The 22,951-nt window shown below is 36.5% G+C and overlaps 2 protein-coding genes across 12 annotated transcripts in view; one reads left to right on the top strand and one right to left on the bottom strand.

The window, feature by feature from the left end:
* The window catches only part of LOC110261071 (uncharacterized), an 856,894-nt gene that overhangs the window by 689,561 nt on the left and 144,382 nt on the right, over positions 1-22,951 (top strand). Inside the window, exon 11 of the mRNA XM_084969796.1 lies at positions 5,113-5,241. The gene's annotated coding sequence lies outside the window, so the exon portion shown is untranslated. The remainder of the gene's footprint in view (positions 1-5,112; positions 5,242-22,951) is intronic.
* The window catches only part of WDR72 (WD repeat domain 72), a 215,829-nt gene that overhangs the window by 158,131 nt on the left and 34,747 nt on the right, over positions 1-22,951 (bottom strand). For 7 of the 11 annotated variants that reach the window (XM_013992975.3, XM_021095093.2, XM_021095106.2 and 4 more), the window contains exons 4-13: positions 22,853-22,931; positions 21,549-21,723; positions 20,815-20,891; positions 19,651-19,770; positions 18,377-18,522; positions 17,901-17,997; positions 12,791-12,932; positions 11,709-11,954; positions 8,286-8,509; positions 5,023-5,218 (exon numbers count right to left, since the gene is read on the bottom strand). In XM_013992975.3, the coding sequence (XP_013848429.3) occupies positions 5,023-5,218; positions 8,286-8,509; positions 11,709-11,954; positions 12,791-12,932; positions 17,901-17,997; positions 18,377-18,522; positions 19,651-19,770; positions 20,815-20,891; positions 21,549-21,723; positions 22,853-22,931 (1,502 nt within the window). Of the gene's footprint in view, positions 1-5,022; positions 5,219-8,285; positions 8,510-11,708; positions 11,955-12,360; positions 12,536-12,790; positions 12,933-17,900; positions 17,998-18,376; positions 18,523-19,650; positions 19,771-20,814; positions 20,892-21,548; positions 21,724-22,852; positions 22,932-22,951 lie in introns of those variants that run through there. The other 4 variants (XM_084969784.1, XM_084969783.1, XM_084969791.1 and 1 more) reach the window with 4 other exon arrangements.

Below are 22,951 nucleotides of genomic sequence, written 5' to 3'. Positions count from 1 at the left end.
TACCATGAGGAACATATCAGAATGAAAGAAACTAACACATTGAAGTACAAGCACCTAACACTCAGCCCAGGGACCTTCAGACTCAGAAAAAGCTCTGTGTTCCACTCTCTCCTTAGAAAAACAGGTATTACCATACAGAGTCAGTGAACTATAATGAATTAAAATTGCAAACTGTTTCACAATGAGTTGTGAAGATAATGATCTTTAAAAAGAACTGCCGTCATTCTTAGGGGTCTATAAACTATGGCTGCAAGAGAAATCCAGCCTGTTATCTGCTTTTGTAAATAAAGTTTTATTGCAGCATAGCTTCACTCACTCCTTTTTATATTGTCAACAGCTTCTCCTTACATACAAGGGCGTAGTTGAGTAGCTGCAACAGAGATCACATGGGACACAAAGCTGCAAATATTTACTTTCCAACCCTTTACAGAAAAAGTTTTCCTGACGTATTTTATCAGGAACTGTTTTATTTTCAAGCAAATAAGGTTTCATTTTTTCCACACAAAAAAAATTCAGTTGCTTAATACAGTATATTTCACAACACAAGGCATATATAAGCTTAAGGGAGACCTTCAATAACAATAGGTTATATTTAATAACACATAAGAAATTCATTACACAAGTTTTCTGCTATGCAAATCCATTGCTGTGAACAGAAAAGTCTTCAGAATTAACTTAAATTCAATTCTTAAAATAAAAATGAACTCAGAGCTGAGATTTAATTCTGGTGTGTATTTTAGGGGAAAAAAATCCGTATTACATTATCCCTATTGTGTCGCACAGCAATGAGGGTGACAAAGCTGCCCAGAGTTGTCAGTGCCAAACACACTGTGGGAGCTCAAATATTAATCAAAATGACATCTCCAATTTTTTCCCTTCCTAATCAGGCCTAAACATCCTGGGACATCCGGCAAATCAATAAGTAAAACTAGATGCCCTCATCACTCCCAATCTGGCAGCGCTGCACTTTTAGCCAGAAGACGAGGGCCCTCACTGCTGCATAAATACGTCTCTGCTTTGATTGTTTGCCTCTCCCATGAGATGAGCATGCCCACCTATGATTACAAACTTTACCCTGGCATGCATCTGACTTTGCCACCTGTCACTGTAAGAAACACTTCTGATGGTTTCAAGATAAGATAGGCATGGGGTACATGTCTCTAAAATATGCTTGTGCATTCTACCAAAGAGAATAAATAAATGAATAAATAATCTAATGAATAAAGTGAGAATAGGCTGTTATAAAGTGTTTGTGAGAAACTAAAGTCTCATATCCTATCCTCCAAACCTGGAAGAAGGTGGCACAGGGACTGACCTTATACCCCACTTCCCAACCCTCCACCAAGGAGAGCTTTTGGTGCAGTTGAAAATTAATTATCTTTGGCTTTAATGCTTTTCCCCTGGCTTTTATTTCTAGGTCTCTTTCCCCTAAACCCATATCCTACTGATACCTACCATTTCTCTCTCTAGGGGCTCTAGAGTTGCTATAGTGCTGAAAGATCTGATAAATGCCTTAGTGTCAATTTATTCCTCCTCCATGTATTTAGAGGACGCAGAGTGCTGGAGAACTGGAGCAGAGAATAGGTATCTTCACTCATGGAACTAAGTTTGAGCCTTTTAGGAAAGCTAAGAGGAAAAAAATAGGTAAAGCTGGCTGGAGAAGAAAATATACAGACTTCTACATGAGGAAGTAAGATGCACTCATGAATTCCAGAAACCATAGGGGAGACTTGGAGGAGAAAGCTAAGGACCTACCTACAGTTGGGCAGCTATGATTTAAGAGTCACCTCAGCTGACCAATGGTAAGATGAAATCATTTGTACTCAGTCTACTGAGATCCAAGAAAGCTTGGGTTGGTTCATTCATTCATTTCAGCTAGTTGCTTTGGTATTTGTCTGTATTTTTTCCCCTAACTTTATGAAGGTATAAATGGGAAGTTCCTGATCCTGGATTTTCCCACCTTTATAGGAAAAGAATAATATATATATCAAGTACTGCAAACATGGTGGAAGCATCTTAGCCAAAGGGAATGCAGCTAGAGAAAGAAAGAGAAACACATTAAATTTTAAACAAAATTGGAATTTGTGAGGTTAAAAGAAACCCAAAACAAAGCCAATACCAGACACAGACTAAAAGGAACAACACAGACCTATTCAAATGGAATGAATGTGGTAAAGAGTTAGGTTGTCAGCCATCTCCAGAGTGTTTGTGGGGCTCAAATGAGATCATCAATGGGAGGATGCTTTGAAAAAGTGAAGAGGCAATTCACAAATGTGAAGACAATGATATAATTATTGGTAACATTTTCATCACTTATAAGCTTAGGTTGAGATAAGGCTGTTTTAAACTCTTACTGTAGATGAAGAGATAAGCAACTTCATTACTTCATTTGGAACAAATATCCTATAAGTTAATTGAGCACTAACATGTACATATCATTTGATATGGCCATTTAAAAATAAATTTTTTTTTGTAGGAAACAATACAAATAACCAGTTATAGGAGATTCCTGAGTTAAAGTACGGTGTGTCCACAATGGCCACTATGCCAATTATTGTCCATTTGACAGCCCACTCCTTCCTTCTTCTACCCTTCTGTGTCCAGTTCTATGCCCCTGGCTGATGACTAGAACTAAATGACCTTCCTGTCTGACCTCCAGTTGGATTAAACTAATGAAGGTGACTCTAAAAGGAGAGAGAAGAGAATTTCTTCGGACTCTCTGTTTCAGTACTGCATTCCCAGTGGGTGCTGTTTCTCTTTCAAGTCCCCAGAGAGTAACCACTCCTCTTTGGCTTCAGCTTGAACTGGATTCCAATACCACTATTTTCCCATCTTTCATTTCAGCCCTAGCCATGGCAAGAGCTTCGGGGTACTACTAGTATCTGGGTGATGGCCTCACTGTCCTTTCCTTGCCTATCCCCTAATCCCGATCCAAATCCTATAAATATAGAGTCCTTTCATTAAAGTCTCTTCATTTAACCCACCTGGGTTGAGTTCAATTTCTGGCCAGGACCAAGACTGAAGCACAATACTGACATCTATTTATTGGCATAGAAAGATGTCTGACAGAAAGTAGATCAAAATATTAAAAGCAGTTTTATCTTTTTTATTTTCATTTTTTATTTTTATGGCCACACCCATGGCATATAGAAGTTCTCAGGCCAGGGACTAAATTCGAGCTGCAGCTATGACCTACACCGCAGGTGTGGCAACATTAGATCCTTTAATCCACTACACCAGGCTGGGGATCGAACTATCACCTTGACAGCAACTCGAGCTGCTGCAGTCAGACTCTGCACCATAGTGGGAAGTCCTAACAGCAGTAATATTTAGGTGGTGAGATAGGATTCTTTGGAGTTTTTTTAAAGTTTCCCTGCATTTTTCAACTGTTCCACAACATCTGACTATGCATTTAAGGAGCATATAAATAATATAATTAAAATATGATGTGGGAATAAATATGGTTTCAAGAAGTACTGGTGGTTTGGCTTCCCTCCTTTATTGCCCATCTCATAAAAAATAGATAAATAAAGAGGTGCATAGCCTGATGGGGCAGTGGAACCATAAACACTTGTGAGTGCCCTGATATTAATTCTTTATTCTTGCTAGATTCTATTTTCTAGGAAAAATATGTTTATAGCAAGTATTTACAATTTCATGATTAAAAAAATGCAGCTGCACCTATTTATAAGCATATGTATTTTACAGATTCAGATTTCACAAGCACAAATCAAGATTTTTGCTTCATTCTTTGACAATATTAATGACAGTTAACTCTTACTGAGGGCTTGGCACCTACAGGCACTGTTTATAAGCACTGTAGGTATTTGTTAGTTTAATCCTAACAGGAAGGCAAGTATTATTGCTCCCATTTCACAGGTGAAAAAATTCACACACAGAGAAGCCAAATTATTTGTCCAAGGTCACATAGTTCATTGTTAGCAGGCCCTGGAGCCAAGCCAAAGCTTTTGGAACTATTTTATCCATTATACCCAACTGTCACTCCAATTGATAGATTACTTAAGAATTCTAAGTCTCCTAATTTTGTGAATATGTGCAAAGAACAATAGGGGGCCCTAATATTGGTTCACTACTTATTAGCTGTGTAATCTCATACATTTACAAATCAGAGCTACACATGCCTCATCAATACAGTGGAGTATAATACCTCTTCTACCTTGATAACCTAATGGGAAATGGGCATGAAAGCCCATCAAAGATATAAAGCAAGGCATGCTTGTAAGGTGGTATTATGTTGTATCTTCTATATGTCATCACCATTAATACACGAAAGTCAAATGTAAAGAAAATAGCAATTATTTTGGTGAAGTATGGCTCTAAACTATAATAATGTAAACTCCCCAGTCTGTTAATAACACCCAACATAAAACCACCACTACTGATTAATCAATACAGATCATACAATGGTTTCAGTAAAATGTACTCTCTTGACTCACATTCCTCACCTTATTTGATATGTTCCCAGCATCTGCCTGAAATGTGTTACTCTCAATTTTAAGTTATACAGTAAAAGTTTTTTAAAAACTTTAAAGTTCAAACAATACATTCTCTCTGCTATGACATCAAAAGTTCAATTGAACTACTCAGTTTTCAGTTCTCCTGACTCAACTTTTTGGAGCTTTGTAATTAATTATATTCCATTATTACTAATCATCAATTAGCTCAAAATGTTGCTGAGATGGTGAGTATGCTGAAGAAGGCAGAATTCAATGATAATTTGAGACTAGTAGTAGGACACTAAATTTCTTCCTTGTTAATAATTAAAGTAGATAACTTATGTTTTTATTTATAGCTTCCAGAAATATCTGGCTCATTCCTGTGCACTGCTCTGTCAGCTAATCATCAGTGGGTCAGGATAAGGGCTGTTGTGTTTATTTCCCAGCTCACCCAAAGGTGAAAGCAAGTGAGGGCATCACTGGTCTTCTCTGGAACTCTCCACCCAGCCAGGTGCTTTGACGCATAAATATATACAAGATGAAGAAGGATAAAATTTCAGTTTACCTGTTTCAATTTCCCAGATGTAAACAGAGTCATCAGCACATCCAACAATTAAAACGTTCTCAACTGGATGCCATTTTATCATCCTCACAGGGAAAAGATGCTTCCGGGCACTCAGAAGGCACCTCCTCCCCTCAAGGTGGAGGAGAGCCACGGAATGGTCATCGCACACGCTGCAAATTACCTGATGACTGCGTAGCTGTGAAAAAAACAGCATTGTTTGTAAGTGAATAGTCAAATGCTTTATTTAAAATTAAATCAGAATTTCCCCCCCAATAACATAAATCTTCGTTAAAACCTCATTTACAAAATAGCAATTTTGCTTTCTATAGCACCTCTCCACGTAACACTGCACAAGGGAACTTTAAATGCCAAGTAGATTTTAAATTCAAGACCTGTTAGGAAGGTCAAAAGACATAAACTACAAGGAGAATTCTAGATCAGATCTACTTATAAGATAAATGAAGGACTTGACCATCACTCAGCAGATTCAGGCAATGAGGCAGACATCGGAAATAATGCAGAATAAAATAAACCCCAGAACTAATTTGTTGCCACAAAAAGAAGCTATTTGTAGACACAAGCTTAGGCCCAAGGGTATCATGAGATGGTATTTTCCACTGAGAGCCTCAAAATGTGATTTGGTGCTGTTCCCAGAAATATACAGATTCTAATCCAAACAGGAAACTCAGTGTAGACACGGTCTAAAAGAGGTAAGCATTAAATAGTTCCAACTGAATGCACAGTTTCAAAGACACAAGGACCAAAAATAGTCTCATAGTACAAAGATTCTAAAGACATTTTTAAGAACGTCAGCATGTGTTTACCTTGAGCATAGTTTAGGACAAACACAATTCTTGCTGGGAGCTGCTGAGGCTGACCTGGGAGAAGTTTACAGGGAAGCTCTGTGCCTCACCACAAGTGCCATGCATTGATCAATAAATATATCAGCAGGGTGTCTGGAGGAGGGGGAGTGGGGTGGTTCCTATGCCTTCTCTTTTTTTCTTTGCTACAGCAAAGTGGATGCTCCTACTTTCACTAAGGTGCCTAGCCACACTTGTGGCTGCTATGTTAAAGTATCAGCTGGGATGCCAGTGCTCATTGCTGACCTGTGTCTGTGGGGCACTGGGGAACGTGTTATTTTTCCTAGTACTTTTTTGTTGTTGTCATCTTTTTTTTTGCCTTTTCTAGGGCTGCTCCTGTGGCATATGGAGGTTCCCAGGCTAGGGGTCAAATCGGAGCTGTAGCTGCCGGCCTGCACCACAGCCACAGCAATGCAGGATCTGAGCTGCGTCTGCAACCTACACCACAGCTCACGGAAACACCGGATCGTTAACCCACTGAGCAAGGCCAGGGATTGAACCCACAACCTCATAGTTCTTAGTCGGATTCGTTAACCACTGCTCCGTGACGGGAACTCCAATTTTTCCTAATACTTTTAAAGAAGACTATAGTAATCCTAAGGGGAGAAAATTGCGAAATGGCAGGTGTGGTATATGGGGAGCCTGGAGTTGTAGAATGGGGTGAATGGCATTGCCCCCCAACTATTACCTCTTGGAGAATCTGCCCAACTCCCAGTTTCTAGAATAGACAGCCCAATATACTTCTGGAAACCCATAGACACACATAATACAAGAATGTACACATCCCAGGTGAACACAGACTCTACAGCCGGGAGTAGACATACACTAGAGACCCACACTAGGCCAATCACATTCTCTTTTCTAGGCATTTGAAATTGTAAAGCTAAAAGAAGTCATAGGAAGAGGCAAGAGAAAGGAACAATTACAGGGAGTTCCCATTGTGGCGCAGTAGAAACAAATCTGACTAGGAACCATGAGGTTGCGGGTTTGATCCCTGGCCTCGCTCAGTGGGTTGAGGATCTGGCGTTGCCATGAGCTGTGGAGTAAACAGGTTGCAGGCGCGATTCGGATCCTGTGTTGCTGTGGCTGTGGTTTAGGCCAGCAGCTATAACTCCGATTTGACCCCTAGCCTGGGAACTTCCATATGCCATGGGTGCAGCCCCCCAAAAAAGCAAAAAATTAAAAAATTTTAAAAAAAGGAACAATTATAGAAAAGCAGACCATTCTGTAGTAGTGGATTCAAAAAGTAACTTTTGTTTCTAAATTTAAGTTTAAATTTCACTATAGGTCCTTGCTGTAGTGCTTCATCTTGAATGCCCAAGGATTGCCGCTTATGCCCTTTCAATAAACCCCCTTTTTATTTAACTTTGTTTGCATATGTCTGGATCCTTGGGTTTAAGTCATCTATGACTGAGTCAGAAGTAAAAGGGGTCAGGAGAGGAACTGACTTGGAATACCACCCTGGAGCTGAGGAGAAAAAGAAAATGTTTTTGCTTTTGTTTTGTTTTGCTTTTAAAGGAGGAACTTCAGGAATCAAATATGTATCAAGGTATCCCAAACCATTACATAGAAGTTTGTGTTTTTTTTGGGGGGGGCAGGGCCATCACTTAACTTTGTTTACTGTTCTGTTTAATCATTTCTGTTGCTGAAAGACTGCTATCATTTTTCCTTACTACCAAAGTACAATGTAAATTTCTCTGATTTTACTTTGGAGCTGATTTTTTTATACTATTGTAATGGAGGGATAATTTTTACAATTCAATTCAACTAACTTATAAACTCAGAAAACTCAAAACTTAGTTGTTCATATTTTATCAAAGATAGCAGCTTACAGAGCTGAATTTAAGCTGACATTGCATGAGAAAAATAGACCTGAAAGTATTTCATTTTTCTCAGAAAAAGGAAGTTACTCATAAATTTGATAAAGCTCATCATTTGTTAAATAACTAAAAGAGAAAATAAAAATCTGCTTAAGAAAAAGAAAATGTAAGTATCAATATTATTATAAAAGTAAATTATTAAAGGCAAAATTAATTCTAATTTATGATTTCTATAAATCTGTTTTCCCATTGAGTGTCCATTGTTTTTTATTTAAAAAGAAAAGATAAATCCGTTAAAAATTAAGATGTAGAACTAGGAAAAAAAAAGAAAAAAGTAAACTGACTTTTGTAAAGCTAAGTATTAATGAGACTTTTGCTTTAGAAACAAATTATCTCTATAAACTGTAAAAATAATAAAATGCACAAAAAATAAGAAAGAAATTCAGAAAAATCATCCCGTTGTATAATGGGTGTTTTTTCTTTTTATGGAAATATGAATTCTTTTCCTTACTTTTTAAAAAAATATTCTATAATGTGATATAACTTAAATTTATGTTTTGTTTCACTCTTTATCTTAACTTACTTTGAAATTCTCTGGTGACATCAAAAGACTTGTTACTGGACCAGCTTGCAAAAAGAATTTATGTAAAATTTCTTCAGTAAAGATATCCCACAAGATGACCCATGAGTCCTGATCCCCAGATACCAGCCAACTTTGGTCTAATTTTGAAGAGAGACCATGTGGGTAAAGCAAGGAAGTAACACTGTGGTGATGGCCTTCTTTGAGAACTTTGTGAGGGAGGGAACCTGGAAAACAACAAACACAAATTTTTATTTTATTTTTTAAATTTTTAAATTTTTTATTTTTTTGTTCTTTTCTAGGGCTGCACCCACAGCACATGGAGGTTCCCAGGCTAGGGGTCTAATCAGAGTTGTAGCCACCGGCCTACGTCACAGCCACAGCAACATGGGATCTGAGCTGCGTCTGTGACCTACAGCACAGCTCACTGCAATGCCGGATCCTTAACCCACTGAGTGAGGCCAGGGATCAAATCTGCCTCCTCATGGTTCCTAGTCAGATTCGTTAACCATTGAGCCACGAGAAGAACTCCCAAACACCAAATTTTAAAAAAGATATTTTTGTTTAAGAAATAATCCTGAGATTTTCTCCTATAAATTTTTAATGTAAGAAAATTACATATAGTTAAAGGTAGGCAGTTGACTAAGAAAATTAATGAACAACCTTTGGACCACCTCTAAAGGCAAGTACCATAATTATAAGCCAGTTCATGCTTTCGATGAAGCACTAAAGTTGGTTGTTCAAAATCTACTAATTCCCTAAGAATGTTGCAAGGCACCAATCCCAGTGATATGAAATAGCAAACTAAGATTGAACAATCCATACATTTTGTCTCTACAAACATAATCTCAGAACATTACTGCTGTCCTTCAAAATTACCAAGCCTAATATAAAAGAAAAGCAAAGTTTCACAGAATATTTTTAGTTTAAAAGATATTACAAGTTATCTAGTTCTACTGCTTCATTTTACAGATTAAAATATCTGAGGCTCAGAGAGGTTACATGGCTTGAATCCAAGTGTGAAGAAACACAACAAAATATTTAAGAGCATAACTTTGCTATTAAATAAATCTGGCTTTGTTTTTCTGGGTCTGTCACTTACTGGATTTATCACTGTGGACAATTTGCTTTCTCTCTCTAACCCAAGGTACTGCATCTGAAAAACTGAGATAATGATAGCATTTACCTTACACAAGACTATTGTGTGGAATACATCACATAATATCCATAATTTCTTAGCATTGTCACTTAGTAGGAACCTAGGTTTTTTCATACCTTAGCTGTACTGAAACATAAGCTTACTGATACCAAGTTTCCACACTGCTTCTTCCCTCATCATTAGCTACGCCTAAAAAAACTGGAGAGGACCACAGACCTCAAACTCTCTTTATTCACATTAAAAATGAGTCCCAAGGAGTCATTATTACTTCTTCCATTAGTTCCATCCTTGCTTTATACCCATGAGCAAACCAAGATGAATATTAATGCAGAAGCTACATGTCAAATGTAGGTTAATGCTTGTTTTCTGGATAAATCAGCCTAGATAAAAAATGCTAAGGTCTTAAGCTTCTTTTACTAACTTTTAATAGTTGCCACTGAGGTGTATAGTGGCATATTACCTCTTCTCTATTCATTGCTACTCACTCCTCTATCTCAGTCAATCACTGAATCACTGAAGCTAGAGCATTTAGTAAGGAGCCAAAGGGAGCTGAGAACAACAGTAGGCAATGTAACAAGTTTTTTTTTTTTTTTTTTTTTTTTGTCTTTTGTCTTTTTTTTGTTGTTGTTGTTATTGTTGCTATTTCTTGGGCCGCTCCAGTGGCATATGGAGGTTCCCAGGCTAGGGGTCGAATTGGAGCTGTAGCCACCGGCCTACGCCAGAGCCACAGCAACGCAGGATCCGAGCCGCGTCTGCAACCTACACCACAGCTCACGGCAACGCCGGATCGTTAACCCACTGAGCAAGGGCAGGGATCGAACCCGCAACCTCATGGTTCCTAGTCGGATTCGTTAACCACTGCGCCCTGACGGGAACTCCAAGGTTTTTTTTTAATTAATATTTGCTCTGTCAGGACCTTGCAGTCTTACTAGACTATACTAGTAGGCCCCATACACTAAAAAAAAAAAAAAAAATGGTATGCAAATTTATCTACATAACCCCAAATCTCAATCACCTCCTCTATTTCCTTCCTTTACATAAGACAGCTTACTGCATAATAGGCTTTCTATTAATAGGTTTTCACTGTTGCAATGCAGAAATACATGTAAGAACACATTTATATTTCATTAACCAAAAAAATTAAAAATTAACAGAAAGATACCATTTTCTCCTGACTGGCAAATATTAGAAAGTTAGATATCACAAAAACTTGGATAAGGTTTGGAGAAAATGGCATTCTCATTGGCTATTAGTGGACATACATGTATGTTGACGTATGTTTTTTGGAGAACATTTTTACATATGTTTTTCAAAATTAAAAATACAAATACATGGTGATCTAGCAGTTCTACCCCTGGAAATTAATACTATACATATACCCACATTTATGTGCAAAGATAGTTAATCCTGCATTGTCTATAGTAGCCACAGACTAGGAAAACAATGTAAACACCCATTAATAGATGGTTTTTTTTGTTTTGTTTTGTTTTTTTGCCATTTCTTGGGCCGCTCCCGTGGCATATGGAGGTTCCCAGGCTAGGGGTCTAATCAGAGCTGTAGCTACCAGCCTACACCAGAGCCACAGCAACTTGGGATCCGAGCCGTGTCTGCGACCTACACCACAGCTCACGCAACACCAGATCGTTAACCCACTGAGCAAGGGCAGGGATCGAACCTGCAACCTCATGGTTCCTAGTCAGATTCGTTAACCACTACGCCACGACGGGAACTCCCATTAATAGATTTTTTAAATTAAAATTCAATCATTATTGACCAGCTAAAATGAAGTCATAAAGAATATACTCCAAAATATTTTATTAAGATTTAAAAACTGTAATTGCAATGTATACATGTAAGGATAACCTGACCCCCTTGCTGTACAGTGGGAAAAAAAAAAAAAGATTTAAAAACATCTTAGTAAAGTGTATAGAATGTGGTTCAATTTCTATAATATAATTTTAAAATGTATACTGCTATTTTGGTATAGGCATGGGAAATTTCAAAAAGGGTATAAAGAAATGTATTAGCATTTGCCTTTGGTGATCTTCCAGGAAGATCAAATGAGAGAAATGTATTCCTCATTGTATAACCTTCTGTTTGACTTTTTAAAAAACCTATATGTGTGCTCTACTTTAACATTAAAACACACACAAATTTATTAGTAAATGCCTGCAAATTTTTTAAGACTCAGCAATCTTCTTAGTACAGTTTATTAAAGTTGAAGCTTAGGTAAATTAAATAAATAGGGTCAAATAAAATTCAATGACCTTTTAGTAAAGAATCGCCTTCTAGAAGTCCTGCTTTTGCAGCATTCAAAGCCTGTGTAATGAAAATTGTCCCATCTTCACAACCACATATTAGTTTATCAAGACTTGGAACATACTCTGATGATGTGACAACTGCAGTTCCAGCCCCATTTTTAAACCCAGAGAAGTGGTCAATAATACTTTGTGACATGGTATGATGCTTATCAAAATTATCTTGAAGGGTCCAGGTGGTAGTTATTGGTATCTCTAAAAGGAAAACACACAAAAAAGGAAGATTTGGTTTATAAACTCATCATAGATATAGAAAATATTATCAAAGCATCTTACCTTGGGGCACAGAAAGGCTCTTTTCCCATTCTAACAGTAGGCTATAGGCAGAAAATATCTCCTGCCATCCACTGTTTTCATTCTAAATGCTATTTTATTGGTCCTCTGTTCCTCATGTAGCCTCAAAGAATAAATGTTATTAGTGCATTCATTTTAGACTTAAATCTACTGAAAAGACTTGAGAAACTCTTAGGAATAGAGAAAGCAGTTGAAAATAGACCAATATAGACAGGATATAGACATGATAAATTCAAAAATATTAATATGGTCTATCAGCCTATCCTATATTCATATTCTCAACATTCTTTTCAATTCAATAAAATACCTTTCAGGAATTCCCACTGTGGTGCAGTAGGTTAATGATCCAGCTTGTCTCTGTGGAAGTGCTGGTTTGATCCCCAACCTGGCACAGTGGGTGAAGGATCTGGCATTGCTGCAGCTATGGTATAGGTCGGAGATCCTGCTAGGATTAGATCACAGGCCCCGGAACTTCCATATGTCTCAGGGGTGGATAAAAAAAGAAAACAACAACAACACATCATTCATGTTCAGTTGATGTTAACTTGAATTATATGGGTTACATTATTGTGTAAGATCTATAAGCATCATGTTTATACCTACCTTTATTTTGCATCTAGTGCATAGTGGTACATAAGAACTTTTTCTGGTTTGTAGCCTCATGTTACTCAACTTCAAAAACTCTAAGTTAATTATAAAGTAGTTCTCGGAAGACATATGGTAAAAAATTGTCTTACCTCTAGGAGAGCCATCAAACTTGGATACAGGAACATCAGGGATGTGCCACAAAGTAATTCTTCCTGAGACGTCTCCAGAGAAAAGTACCTTGTAAAAAGGCTCTTTCCTTTCATTCATGTAGTCCATAACCAAGGGAAGGCTCTGGTCCAAATAAAAAAGTTAGCATTTATGTAGGAAAAAATTACTTTAAAAAGTATATAATGGCAGCCACGATTTTTAAACGGAGGGACGAGACTTAAGTCTTGAACTAAATTACTTCCATTTATTTCCCACTGTTCCAAAAATGGCAAGTAAATTAAGTGAAATTATCTCTTAGCAAATTCAAAAAAGTTTTTATAAAATAAGAAGCAAAGTCATCAGCCAGACTTCAGAGCATTACTAAGAATAGCTAACATTTATTGAACATGTTCTTTGTAACACATATTGTTAGGGCCTTTGCATGTATTCAGTTAAATGATCCTCACAATAATTCTGTGAAGTTGGGACTAACACTGTCTTCATTTTACAGATGAATAATCTGAGAGGAAGAGGTTCCCTTATCTAAGGTGATATAGGCAGCAATGGGTTTTTGAGTCCAGTAATTCTGACTCAACAGCCCATGTCTTGATGACAGTGCTCTACTGTCCACTAAGGAGGCCCAATTTCCTTATGATCCCTTCAGTTAACAATTGTTAGTTAAAATAGCAACAACTGGTATTTGTATGATAATGTTGTGGTATCAATATGCTTTCTACTTTCTGTTGACCATTTTTCTGATTTAATATAGTTGATTTCAAAGTTCCCAATGTCCACAAAGAAAAATGACTCCATAACTTATAATATATGTATTTATATATAAAATTATACTAGTATATATAAATATGTCATAATTTACATTAAAACACATTACATATTTATACATATAAAGATATAATTTTGCTGAGGCAGAGTATGGATGTTGGGCACCCAAGCTCTGAAAGATATGCTTTCCCTAGTGAATGAGTCCAGACTTTCCCTAGTACCTCAGTTCAGTGAAGATGTTCTTTGGACAGACTTGTAAATGTAGGTTAACCACAAGGAATTGAAATGATTAAGTGATTAGAAAAACAAAAACATAACTCTCTTTTGATGTATGAACAAAAGGCACCCTGAAAAGAAAGCCAACTGCTAGTGCTAGAATTAAAGAAGTCTAAGAAAGTGACAGTTTCTAGTCAGAAAACATGTGTTTGAAGGTCCAGACTTAGGTATTTTAGTGGAAAAAATTCTATAATGTATCTCTAGAGAATATTAAAGGCCAAAATATTGCTATATTTAATCCTTACGACAAAGCTAATAGTAAATAAACATTGTTATTACTTCTATTACAGAGATAAGGAACTGAGGCAGGAAGAGAATAAGAAACTAATTCAGGACCATGCAACCTAAATATGTTATAGGAATATGTTGAGGAATTGTCTGAATTTGGGACAAAACATTTTCATGTAAACCAGCTTTGCAAAATTTTCCAGCCCTTCAAATGAATTTTTTGTCCCTTCAAATGAATATATATCCTCTCTAGTCCCAAGAAATGAGAGCATTCAACAAAAGCAGTTCTAATAAAGTGAGTTATCTGAATAATTATTTGTTTGAAGATTCAGAAGGCACTTTAGGGTCTTATACTTCTCAAGGCCATCATTTTTTTAGGTCTTAGAAATGGTGTCGATAAAATTTGGTTAGATTGGCTTTTTATTATTTATTTATTTATTTATTTTACTTTTTAGGGCCACACCCATGGCATATGGAAGTTCCTGGGCTAGGGGTCGAATTGGAGCTATAGCTGCCAGCCTATACCACACAGCAACACAGGATCTGAGCTGCGTCTGCGACCTACACCACAGCTCATGGTAATGCCAGATCCTTAACCCACTGAGCAAGGCCAGAGATCAAACCCACATCCTCATGGATCCTAGTCAGGTTCATTAACCACTGAGCCATGAAGGGAACTCCTAAATTGGCTTCTGAAACTCTCAACCTCTGGGAACCCTAGAAGTGACCAGCCTGACTCTCATGATTTTGATGAGAGAATGAACCTCCAGAGAGGCTGGGTGGATGCTCAACATATCTCCTCCTCCCAGCAAAATGTGCAGCCCCTACAGCCCGTGCTCCCCCATGCCACTGTTATCCCCTCTACCCTCACTTCTGTACTACCATTCCTCACTCGCTCACACCCACTCCTTGATTCCCCAGTCCCATTGTTCCCATCAGTTCCCTCTCTAGTTATTCAACTGAAAACTCCCCCAGAGCCCCTTACCATGTGATTCTGATTTTATACCCAGTACCCATCGTAAGAAGGGCCCATCCTCCAAGAGGTAATAATCATTAAGAGTGAATTCTCTTGGACTAACTGCCTGGATTCAAATCATGGTTTTAGCACATACTAAGTCTATTAAAAGAGCCAATTACTCGACTTAGGCAATTTACTTAACCTCTCTATATCTTATTTTCCCTAACTGTGAAAGAAGGCTAATAAATAAAAACACCTACTATATGGGATTGCTGTCAGGATTAATGAGTTGACAAAGAGAAGGTGCTTAGAATCATGCCAGGCACTCAGTACATACTCAATGAACAGTAACCATTCTTATTATCCATTCTCAGAACAACTGAGAAACTCACTCCAAAGTCCATTCCCAGACTCTGGGGCCAAACTGCCTGAGTTCAAATCCTGGGAATTACTCTCTGAGCATCAGTTTCAAAATGGGGTCATGGTGGAAGTTCACGTACATGAGCAGTGTGTATGTTTAATGATAATAAAGACTCAAAAAAAAAAAAAAGTTACTATCATCATCATCTTTGTCATCAGTCTTAGTTCACGCACCCAAATTTCTTATCTGCAATCCTCAGGTTGTTTCTGTCCCACCTACTCCCACCTCAGCACTGCCATCTTTCTCCGCAGCTAAGACCCCAGAAGCCCAATTCCTCATCTCAGCAACCAGGACCCCTGTCAAGGCATCCATGATCATCAGCTGTGATTTGAAGCTAGGGACTCTCATAAAGCTTATGGCATGAAAGGGGAGTCCCATTCTTGCTACTAAAACTTGATCAGCAGGTAGGTTCCTGGCATCACCTGAGAACATGTTACTGTCAAACACTGAGGTTGAATTCTATGGCAACAACAACAACAAAAAACTTTAAGAGCATAATTCTTTAAGTTCATTTTATCTATCAAACTTACCTCCCTACCACATGAAAATTCCTTCATTACCTTTTAACTGCAGGAGACACTAAGAAGTCTTACATCTAGTGAATATCGGTGGGGTTTTGAATAGGGAGAACAATGTCTGAATTCAGTTTCTTGGCTGGATAAAGATAAAACAAGATTACCCTATTCATTTTTAGTTTCAGATTCGTCTATTCACTTTTCACTGGCTTCTAAGTACTTCCCACTTTTAAGATACAGAAACAGCTATAGTTGTCTACACAAGAACTGTGTATTAACAGAAGACTCACAAATCTATATCTTCACATTTTGAGAAACAAAGCAAAGTGGCTTCCCATAAAATTAGTGGGGTTTTTTAGGTTAATTTGTAACTGCTGTTCTCTTTCCTCACAGCTGTGCATAGCTGACTAGAAGCTCCTAAAGGGCATTACTTATATTTAGCCTTTAGGGAAAACTGTGCTTTATAAAAATACACTCAGAAGCTAAAACGGAAGAAAAGGAAGGTCCTTTAAAAATAACTAAAAACCGCCTTTCTGAGTAAGCCAAATACTGTTTTGTGATCAACAGCCAAACAAGGCTCTATTGCCACCTATAAATGACATTAGAAAGAGTGCCCAGCACCGGAACTCTAAAGTTTGCATATGTCCCAGTGGCACTTGGAGTTCTAATTTTTTGTTTTTGTTCTATAATTTGACACATTATTTTTTTTTAACTCATGAGCCAGGGAATCCAAGCTGCAGTTAAGACCCACAACACAGCTGTGGCAACCCAGATCCTTAATCCACTGTGCTGAGCCAAGGGTTGAACCTTCAGCCAAGCACTCCAGAGATACTGCTGATCCCATTGTGCCACAGCAGGAATGGAGTTCTAATTTTTGGCTGGCAGCTTCTTGATCAAGTTTTTGCAACAAAACTTCACAGATATGTTAAAGACACAACGCTGCACTATGGGATTTGCAATATCTGTGCTGCCTAATTAACCAAACTATCACTATAAAAACAACATGCTTCCTTGGTTGACACATCAATAATTCAAAACTCCTCCACTCTCCATGAAATACATTTTTGGATGATTAACTGATGACTAAATCCAGCAGGTTAAAAAAACCACTTTCCATTTTGGTTGGCACCACTAAAGTAAAAGGACTGCTTAAATTTTCAGGCTTCATAGAATGTCAAAGATATAATTCAGTCAAGAAACAGCTCACAATTATATCTTAAACTCTCTGCCAGAAATCAAATTATATGTTTTAACAAGAAAATTTATTGAGAGGAAAAGCTAACTGCATATGAAAATGATCTGAATATATAGTTAAGTTTAAAAAAAAGCAGGATGTAAACCACTTGATAAAGTTTAACAACTGGAATGGACACATCAAAATGTTAATAACTTTCTATCAAAAGGACCAGTAAAAAAAAATCTGTGTGTATAGATATATATTATATATCATTATATATAATGTATACGCACACAGAGAAAGAGAGTGACAGAGAGAAAGGAAATAAATATGGCAAATGATGACAACTGGTAAATCTATGTAAAGGGTACATGACTGAACATTGTACTATTCTTACAACCTTTCAAATATTTGAAAATGTCCCAATTAAAATAAGTAAATGAATAAAATTTAAAAAATACTCATAGTGAATATTTATAACGGTAAAACTAGGAATTTTAATTCCTCCTTTTTAACATTTATACTTTTTATAAAATAAATATGTATTTTTTAGTAAATCAGACTTAAAAAATAGACTTTTCAAAGGCACAGTTTTCTCTTCAGTAGACATTAACAATTAGATTTGATTTTCTCATTAACAATTTGATGTGATTCTTGAATTCAGTTTTTTCAAGCCTGACTCTGTTACAGACAAAGCAACACTTCTGAGAAACAGAGTGAAACAGCTTTGAAGCGGTCACTCTTCTTGCATTACCTTATTTTCCTGCACAGAAATAGAGCACAGTAAATGAGGATAAATGGTCTCTTTAAGCACTCTTCCATCAGCAGGATATATGCTTTTTGAAAGCCCACTGCGTAACAAAAAATAAAAAGCAAAGTTTAGAACTTTGGGGTTCTTTATTCATTTTTTCCCCCTCCCACTTTCAAAAGCCGGATGGTACCATTCAAGTTTCTAAACTCTAGTTAGAAATTGTTGGGTTAATAATTACAAGTGACTTTTTGAAAACCCAGCACCAGCTGTACAAGTTATACATGGTTAATCTCATTCCTTCATCCCCTGCTGTTTTATACAAAGGCTGAAGCCTACCAAGCACAGAGTAAATCTTCTAGTGCCAAAGTTGTTTTGTTCTGGTTTTTGATCATGGGCAGCATGAGGGGATTTTTCCATAATAAACCTCCCAAAGTTCATTTTCTACCTGAATGTTTGTATGCCGCCCCATCTGAGCCCACCTGTTCAGCAGCTGATAGATATAACTGTGACCGTCTTCTGTCCAGATGATGATTCTGTGAGCAGCAAGCACCTCTCCACCAGCAAAGAACTGTCCACTCCCACTAACTTCAGTCCAAAGAAGGGAAAAATCACAATAATCATAAACCTAAAATACAGGATTAATATGCCTGTTAACAAAAGCTTCCAATCTAATTTGCCAAGGAGAAAGATAAATTATGCATATCAAGACTATTTAGATGACTGTTAATGCAACAACATATTAAGTAATATTAAGTAATATTAATAACAGGCCACACTGCACTCATGGACCAAGATAATATTTTACTAGTACATATTTTTTCCACATTTTTCCTAGGGTAGGTTTCAGTGGATAAACTTTCTCTCTCAGAATCATTCCAGAATATACCTATTAAGCACAGAGACCAAAAATCCCAAATTTTCTCTATAACTTTATTCTTTTCATTTGGATAGTCAAACTTGAACATTTGAAAATGTGTTACATATGAAAAAGTCTAAACAGATCTCTTGTGGGTTAAGGATCCAGGATTGTCACTGCAGCAACTTGAGTTGCTGCTGTGGCACAGGTTCAATCCCTGGCCTGGGAATTTCCACATGCCATGGGTGCAGCCAAAAAAAAAAGAAAAGAAAGAAAAGAAGAAAGGAAAAGTCTATAGTGGAAATCTTTTGTTAGACCATGTTAACTTTACATTTTAGTTCAAAAATATAAGCCTTTAGGTAAGACAATATAGTTTTGTTAACTGAGCCAAGTACATGAAAAATTAGAGAAAAAAAGGATGTTATCAAATGACAGTAACTTAGCTTTTCTTTCTTCTTGTAGATGTCAGTGAATATATTCACAAGAAAGGAATGTAGAGTCCCTAAAAACAAATGTAGTGACAAAGCATAAAAAGAAAAAAAATCTAGAAATAAGACCAATTTATGTAGATGAAAAGTATTTGTTTTCTTTTTAATTCTAAAGTGCAGGCATCAACTTTTTTAAATGATCTGAGATAAATGCTCATTATTACAATATTTTGCTATTAATAAAATTAGGATATTCTTTATATATACAATATCCTGGGAAGCAAAACTTAGTGCAAAGAGAAGAAAACTGATAAAATTCAGTCATAAAAGGCAAGTCATTGCCTGCTGTGGTAATATTATACAGTTTATACCATGTTTAAAACATTTTCTTATAATTGCTGCACTGGACAAGATAAAAATCAAATTACATTTATATATCATTGGTATTGATTATGTTATTTTGTAATACCTTCCAACACTTAGAAAATACCACCAGTAGAAGTCTCTCTGTATACGTGCAAAATCGTATTGCCTGGCAGTTCAGGGCATTGAGAAATTTGGATTCCTTTTCATAAACATCTTGCTTTTCCTTCAAAAGGAATAAAAATGTTTTAGTGTTCGTTCTAGGTGATCTATATAAAACTATGAGAAGACTGCTCCCCTCTACACATGAAGTAGATCACATAATTGTTACAAAAAAGCACCCAATGTTCCTTTTGAGTTTTCTGAACTATGAAGTTACTTTGCAAAAACAACCATGAAGAGAAAACCCACTCAAATTCAAGAATCCATCAAATACAATCATTCAACAATCATTCTGCCGGGAAATATGCTATAGGATACTGATAATGTAATGATAAGTTACTGATTTTTCAGACATGGCAGAAAGATAAAGCAAAAAAGTAATATAATTTTTAAAAAAAACACTCGCAGTACCTTAATTTCTAAAGTAGAAAAACAAACAAAATGTTTTGAAAAGACAAAAGAGTGGCCAGCACAGAACACCTAGAGAATACTATATTCTCGCTAAGTTTCTGATACTGAGTGTGTTTCTTGGACTTGGTATTCTGACACAATTCCCAGGCTTTCCTAACCTAGAAATTCTGAAGGATAACCCAGAGCATAGAGCAACTGAAACAATTTTGTCACCAGCACAAACACTGACTGCTTTTTAATCTCCAGCATCTCAACTTATAGCCTAATGCCAGTGATCAAGTGAATATGCTGGACTCCCAGTGTATGTTACCCCCAGCTGTTCATAGTGGGGCCAATGGCCCCACCACTGGCCACTTCCATGGCTCACAGATAGCCACAAGAAAGGGTGTCTTCTGCTGTAAGGAATAGAGAAATATTCTTCTATGATGGAGTTTTAATTAAAGTGTAATTAATGTGTGTGTGCATGTATATAAAAACATTTGTATGTACATGGAGAAAAGGTTAGAAGGATACCATCCAATTATTACCTATGCCCACAACTTGAAAGAGAGGTAGGGAAAAGTACAAGAAGGTAAAATTTATGTAATTTTACATTATTTGGATTTTTAACAATGATTATGTAACAATACTTATAATTAAAAAAAATTCAGTACATAGGTTTGAAATTGGAGAATAAAGAGTAGTTTCACAAGCCAACCTGAATGCTGTTGATAGATGAAGAGAGATTCCATACTTTAAGCTCACCCGCCACTGATACCACCAAAAGAGAATCTTCTGTAAAAACAACAAAGGTCACACATAAGGTGATTACCATTACAACTGGTTGCTCTAAAGATCATTTCATAGGCATTTAGGTATCATGGAAGCCTATGTAGGTAGAGAATATTTAGCTGTTTTTTTTTTTTAATGAAAAAATAAACATTTTTAGATCACATTCTAAATTTGTTTTAAAATTTCAAAATGATGTCCATGTAAAAGGTGAGCACCACTAAAGGCAGAATCATGCTAAAAACCATCATGCTGGCAACATTAATTACACCTTCCTATTTCAGAAATAAGGAGCCAGGCTTTCCTCATTACAGAGGCAATTCTCTCATTACTACATCCAGAAGATACAGCAGGGCAAATCCAAGAGTCCTGCTAATCCACAACAAACACCTGCTTGTCACTCTTAAAATGTATCAAGCAGAACTGGGTCATGGAAACACAGTGTCTCCTCTTTGCACTTCATCTTGACCTCTTCCTGACTTTCCAATTATTTGAACCACTGGGATGGGTTTCTCAGTTTTTCTTGGTCTGGCTTAGAAAGCTAGCCCCACCAGCATATAAACATAAAGGAGCATTCTGAACTCCTGCCCAATGATTTAATAATAGTTCAAAAGTGATATTTTTATATGCCATCTCTAGTGTTTGATAATACCCAACTATTACCTTGAATTCTCATGGAGTGAACAATGCACATACAATTGATCCAATCAGGTGACTGAGATGATATGAAAGTGTGAATAACAACCAAACTTTTGGCATCAATTATAAGAACATCTTGATATTCTCCACAACACAGAAGCCAGCCTTCTCCGGTCATCCGGAATGAGCAGTGGTAATACTATGCAAATGGAATTCAAAGTAAAAATTTAATTATCATAGAAATAAACATAATTTGGCTGCGGTGAAGACTTCTCTGGGTTTTAATTTTATTATCTATTCAATTAAAGTATTAGACTGAATAGCAACTAAAATTTCTTTTAGTTCAATTATTCCACACTTCTAAAGCAGTAGTTTTGCACTTTATCTCACTTGTATTTCATTTTTCTGGAGAAGGAGGATCTTCCTGGAAGAAGTAATCTTATTCCAAATCACGGAAAACTCACAATTATGGTATTAATTCTGGAATGCTATGTAAAACTAAACAACCACAAAATCCAGGTTCCTTATCCTGGCAACATTGCTACATATTAAGAAGAAATTAAAATGTCTGAAGTGTGTTTGAGGAATTCTTGTACCAAATAAATTTTGAGAATGGCTTTTATTAAACTTTAGGTAATATAATAATATATAATATAGTAATATAACATAGTAATATAATCTACCCTTGACAAGAAAGGTGTTCATTGAATGTATCAGTGCATGCCATCAATGCTAAAAAAGCAATGTATGCAATATAAAAACAACAAAAAAGCAGTGTTGATACAATTGGAATCATGCAACTACCTTACAAATATATTTGAAGTCCATCTACCAAAAGCCAAAATTTCTTTTAAATATTGAGAAGTGACTACAAAGATTATGGCTATGCTTCTTGCTCTGTTTTTCTAAATAAGAATTCAGAAATTAAGATCCTGTCCACCCAAAGAAGGGTAAAATTGGAAACAAGAAAAAGAATTCTTTTTGCTTTATAAAATGGCATGTCAATAAAATGGAATTGTTTTGTGTGTCACTCTGTGTATGTTTTGTAAGTGTAACTTAGGAAGGATAAAGAAATTGTCTTTCAAATTTGTTTATGTTAGAATAATACAGAAATAGAATAAGAAAAAAAAGTGGTTGAATAGTTACCTTGTGGAAAGAAAAGTGCCAAAAGAACAGATGATAACTGACACTATTCTCTAATGACAAAATAAAAATTCAAAAAAACAATCTCTTTAAAGACATATCTTTTAAAGCATACTTAGCAAATGCTCTGAAAGAGTTGTAGAGTCTGGAGATGTTCTGAAGGAAGTGAACATGAACATACTTACACAGATTGCAGTGTGCCTGTAAGGAAGTGTGGCCTTCTCCACGCACTGTCCATTGGTGACATTCCAAACACACATCTCCCTAGCAGAGATAACTTTGTA

The sequence above is a fragment of the Sus scrofa genome, chromosome 1, assembly GCF_054392235.1.
Source record: "Sus scrofa isolate SSC_HxYL_T2T_F1_AM1 chromosome 1, Sscrofa_HxYL_maternal_Yorkshire_Landrace_v2.0, whole genome shotgun sequence".
NCBI classification, from domain to species: Eukaryota; Metazoa; Chordata; class Mammalia; order Artiodactyla; family Suidae; genus Sus; species Sus scrofa.
This window is presented reverse-complemented; position numbering and strand designations above follow the sequence as displayed.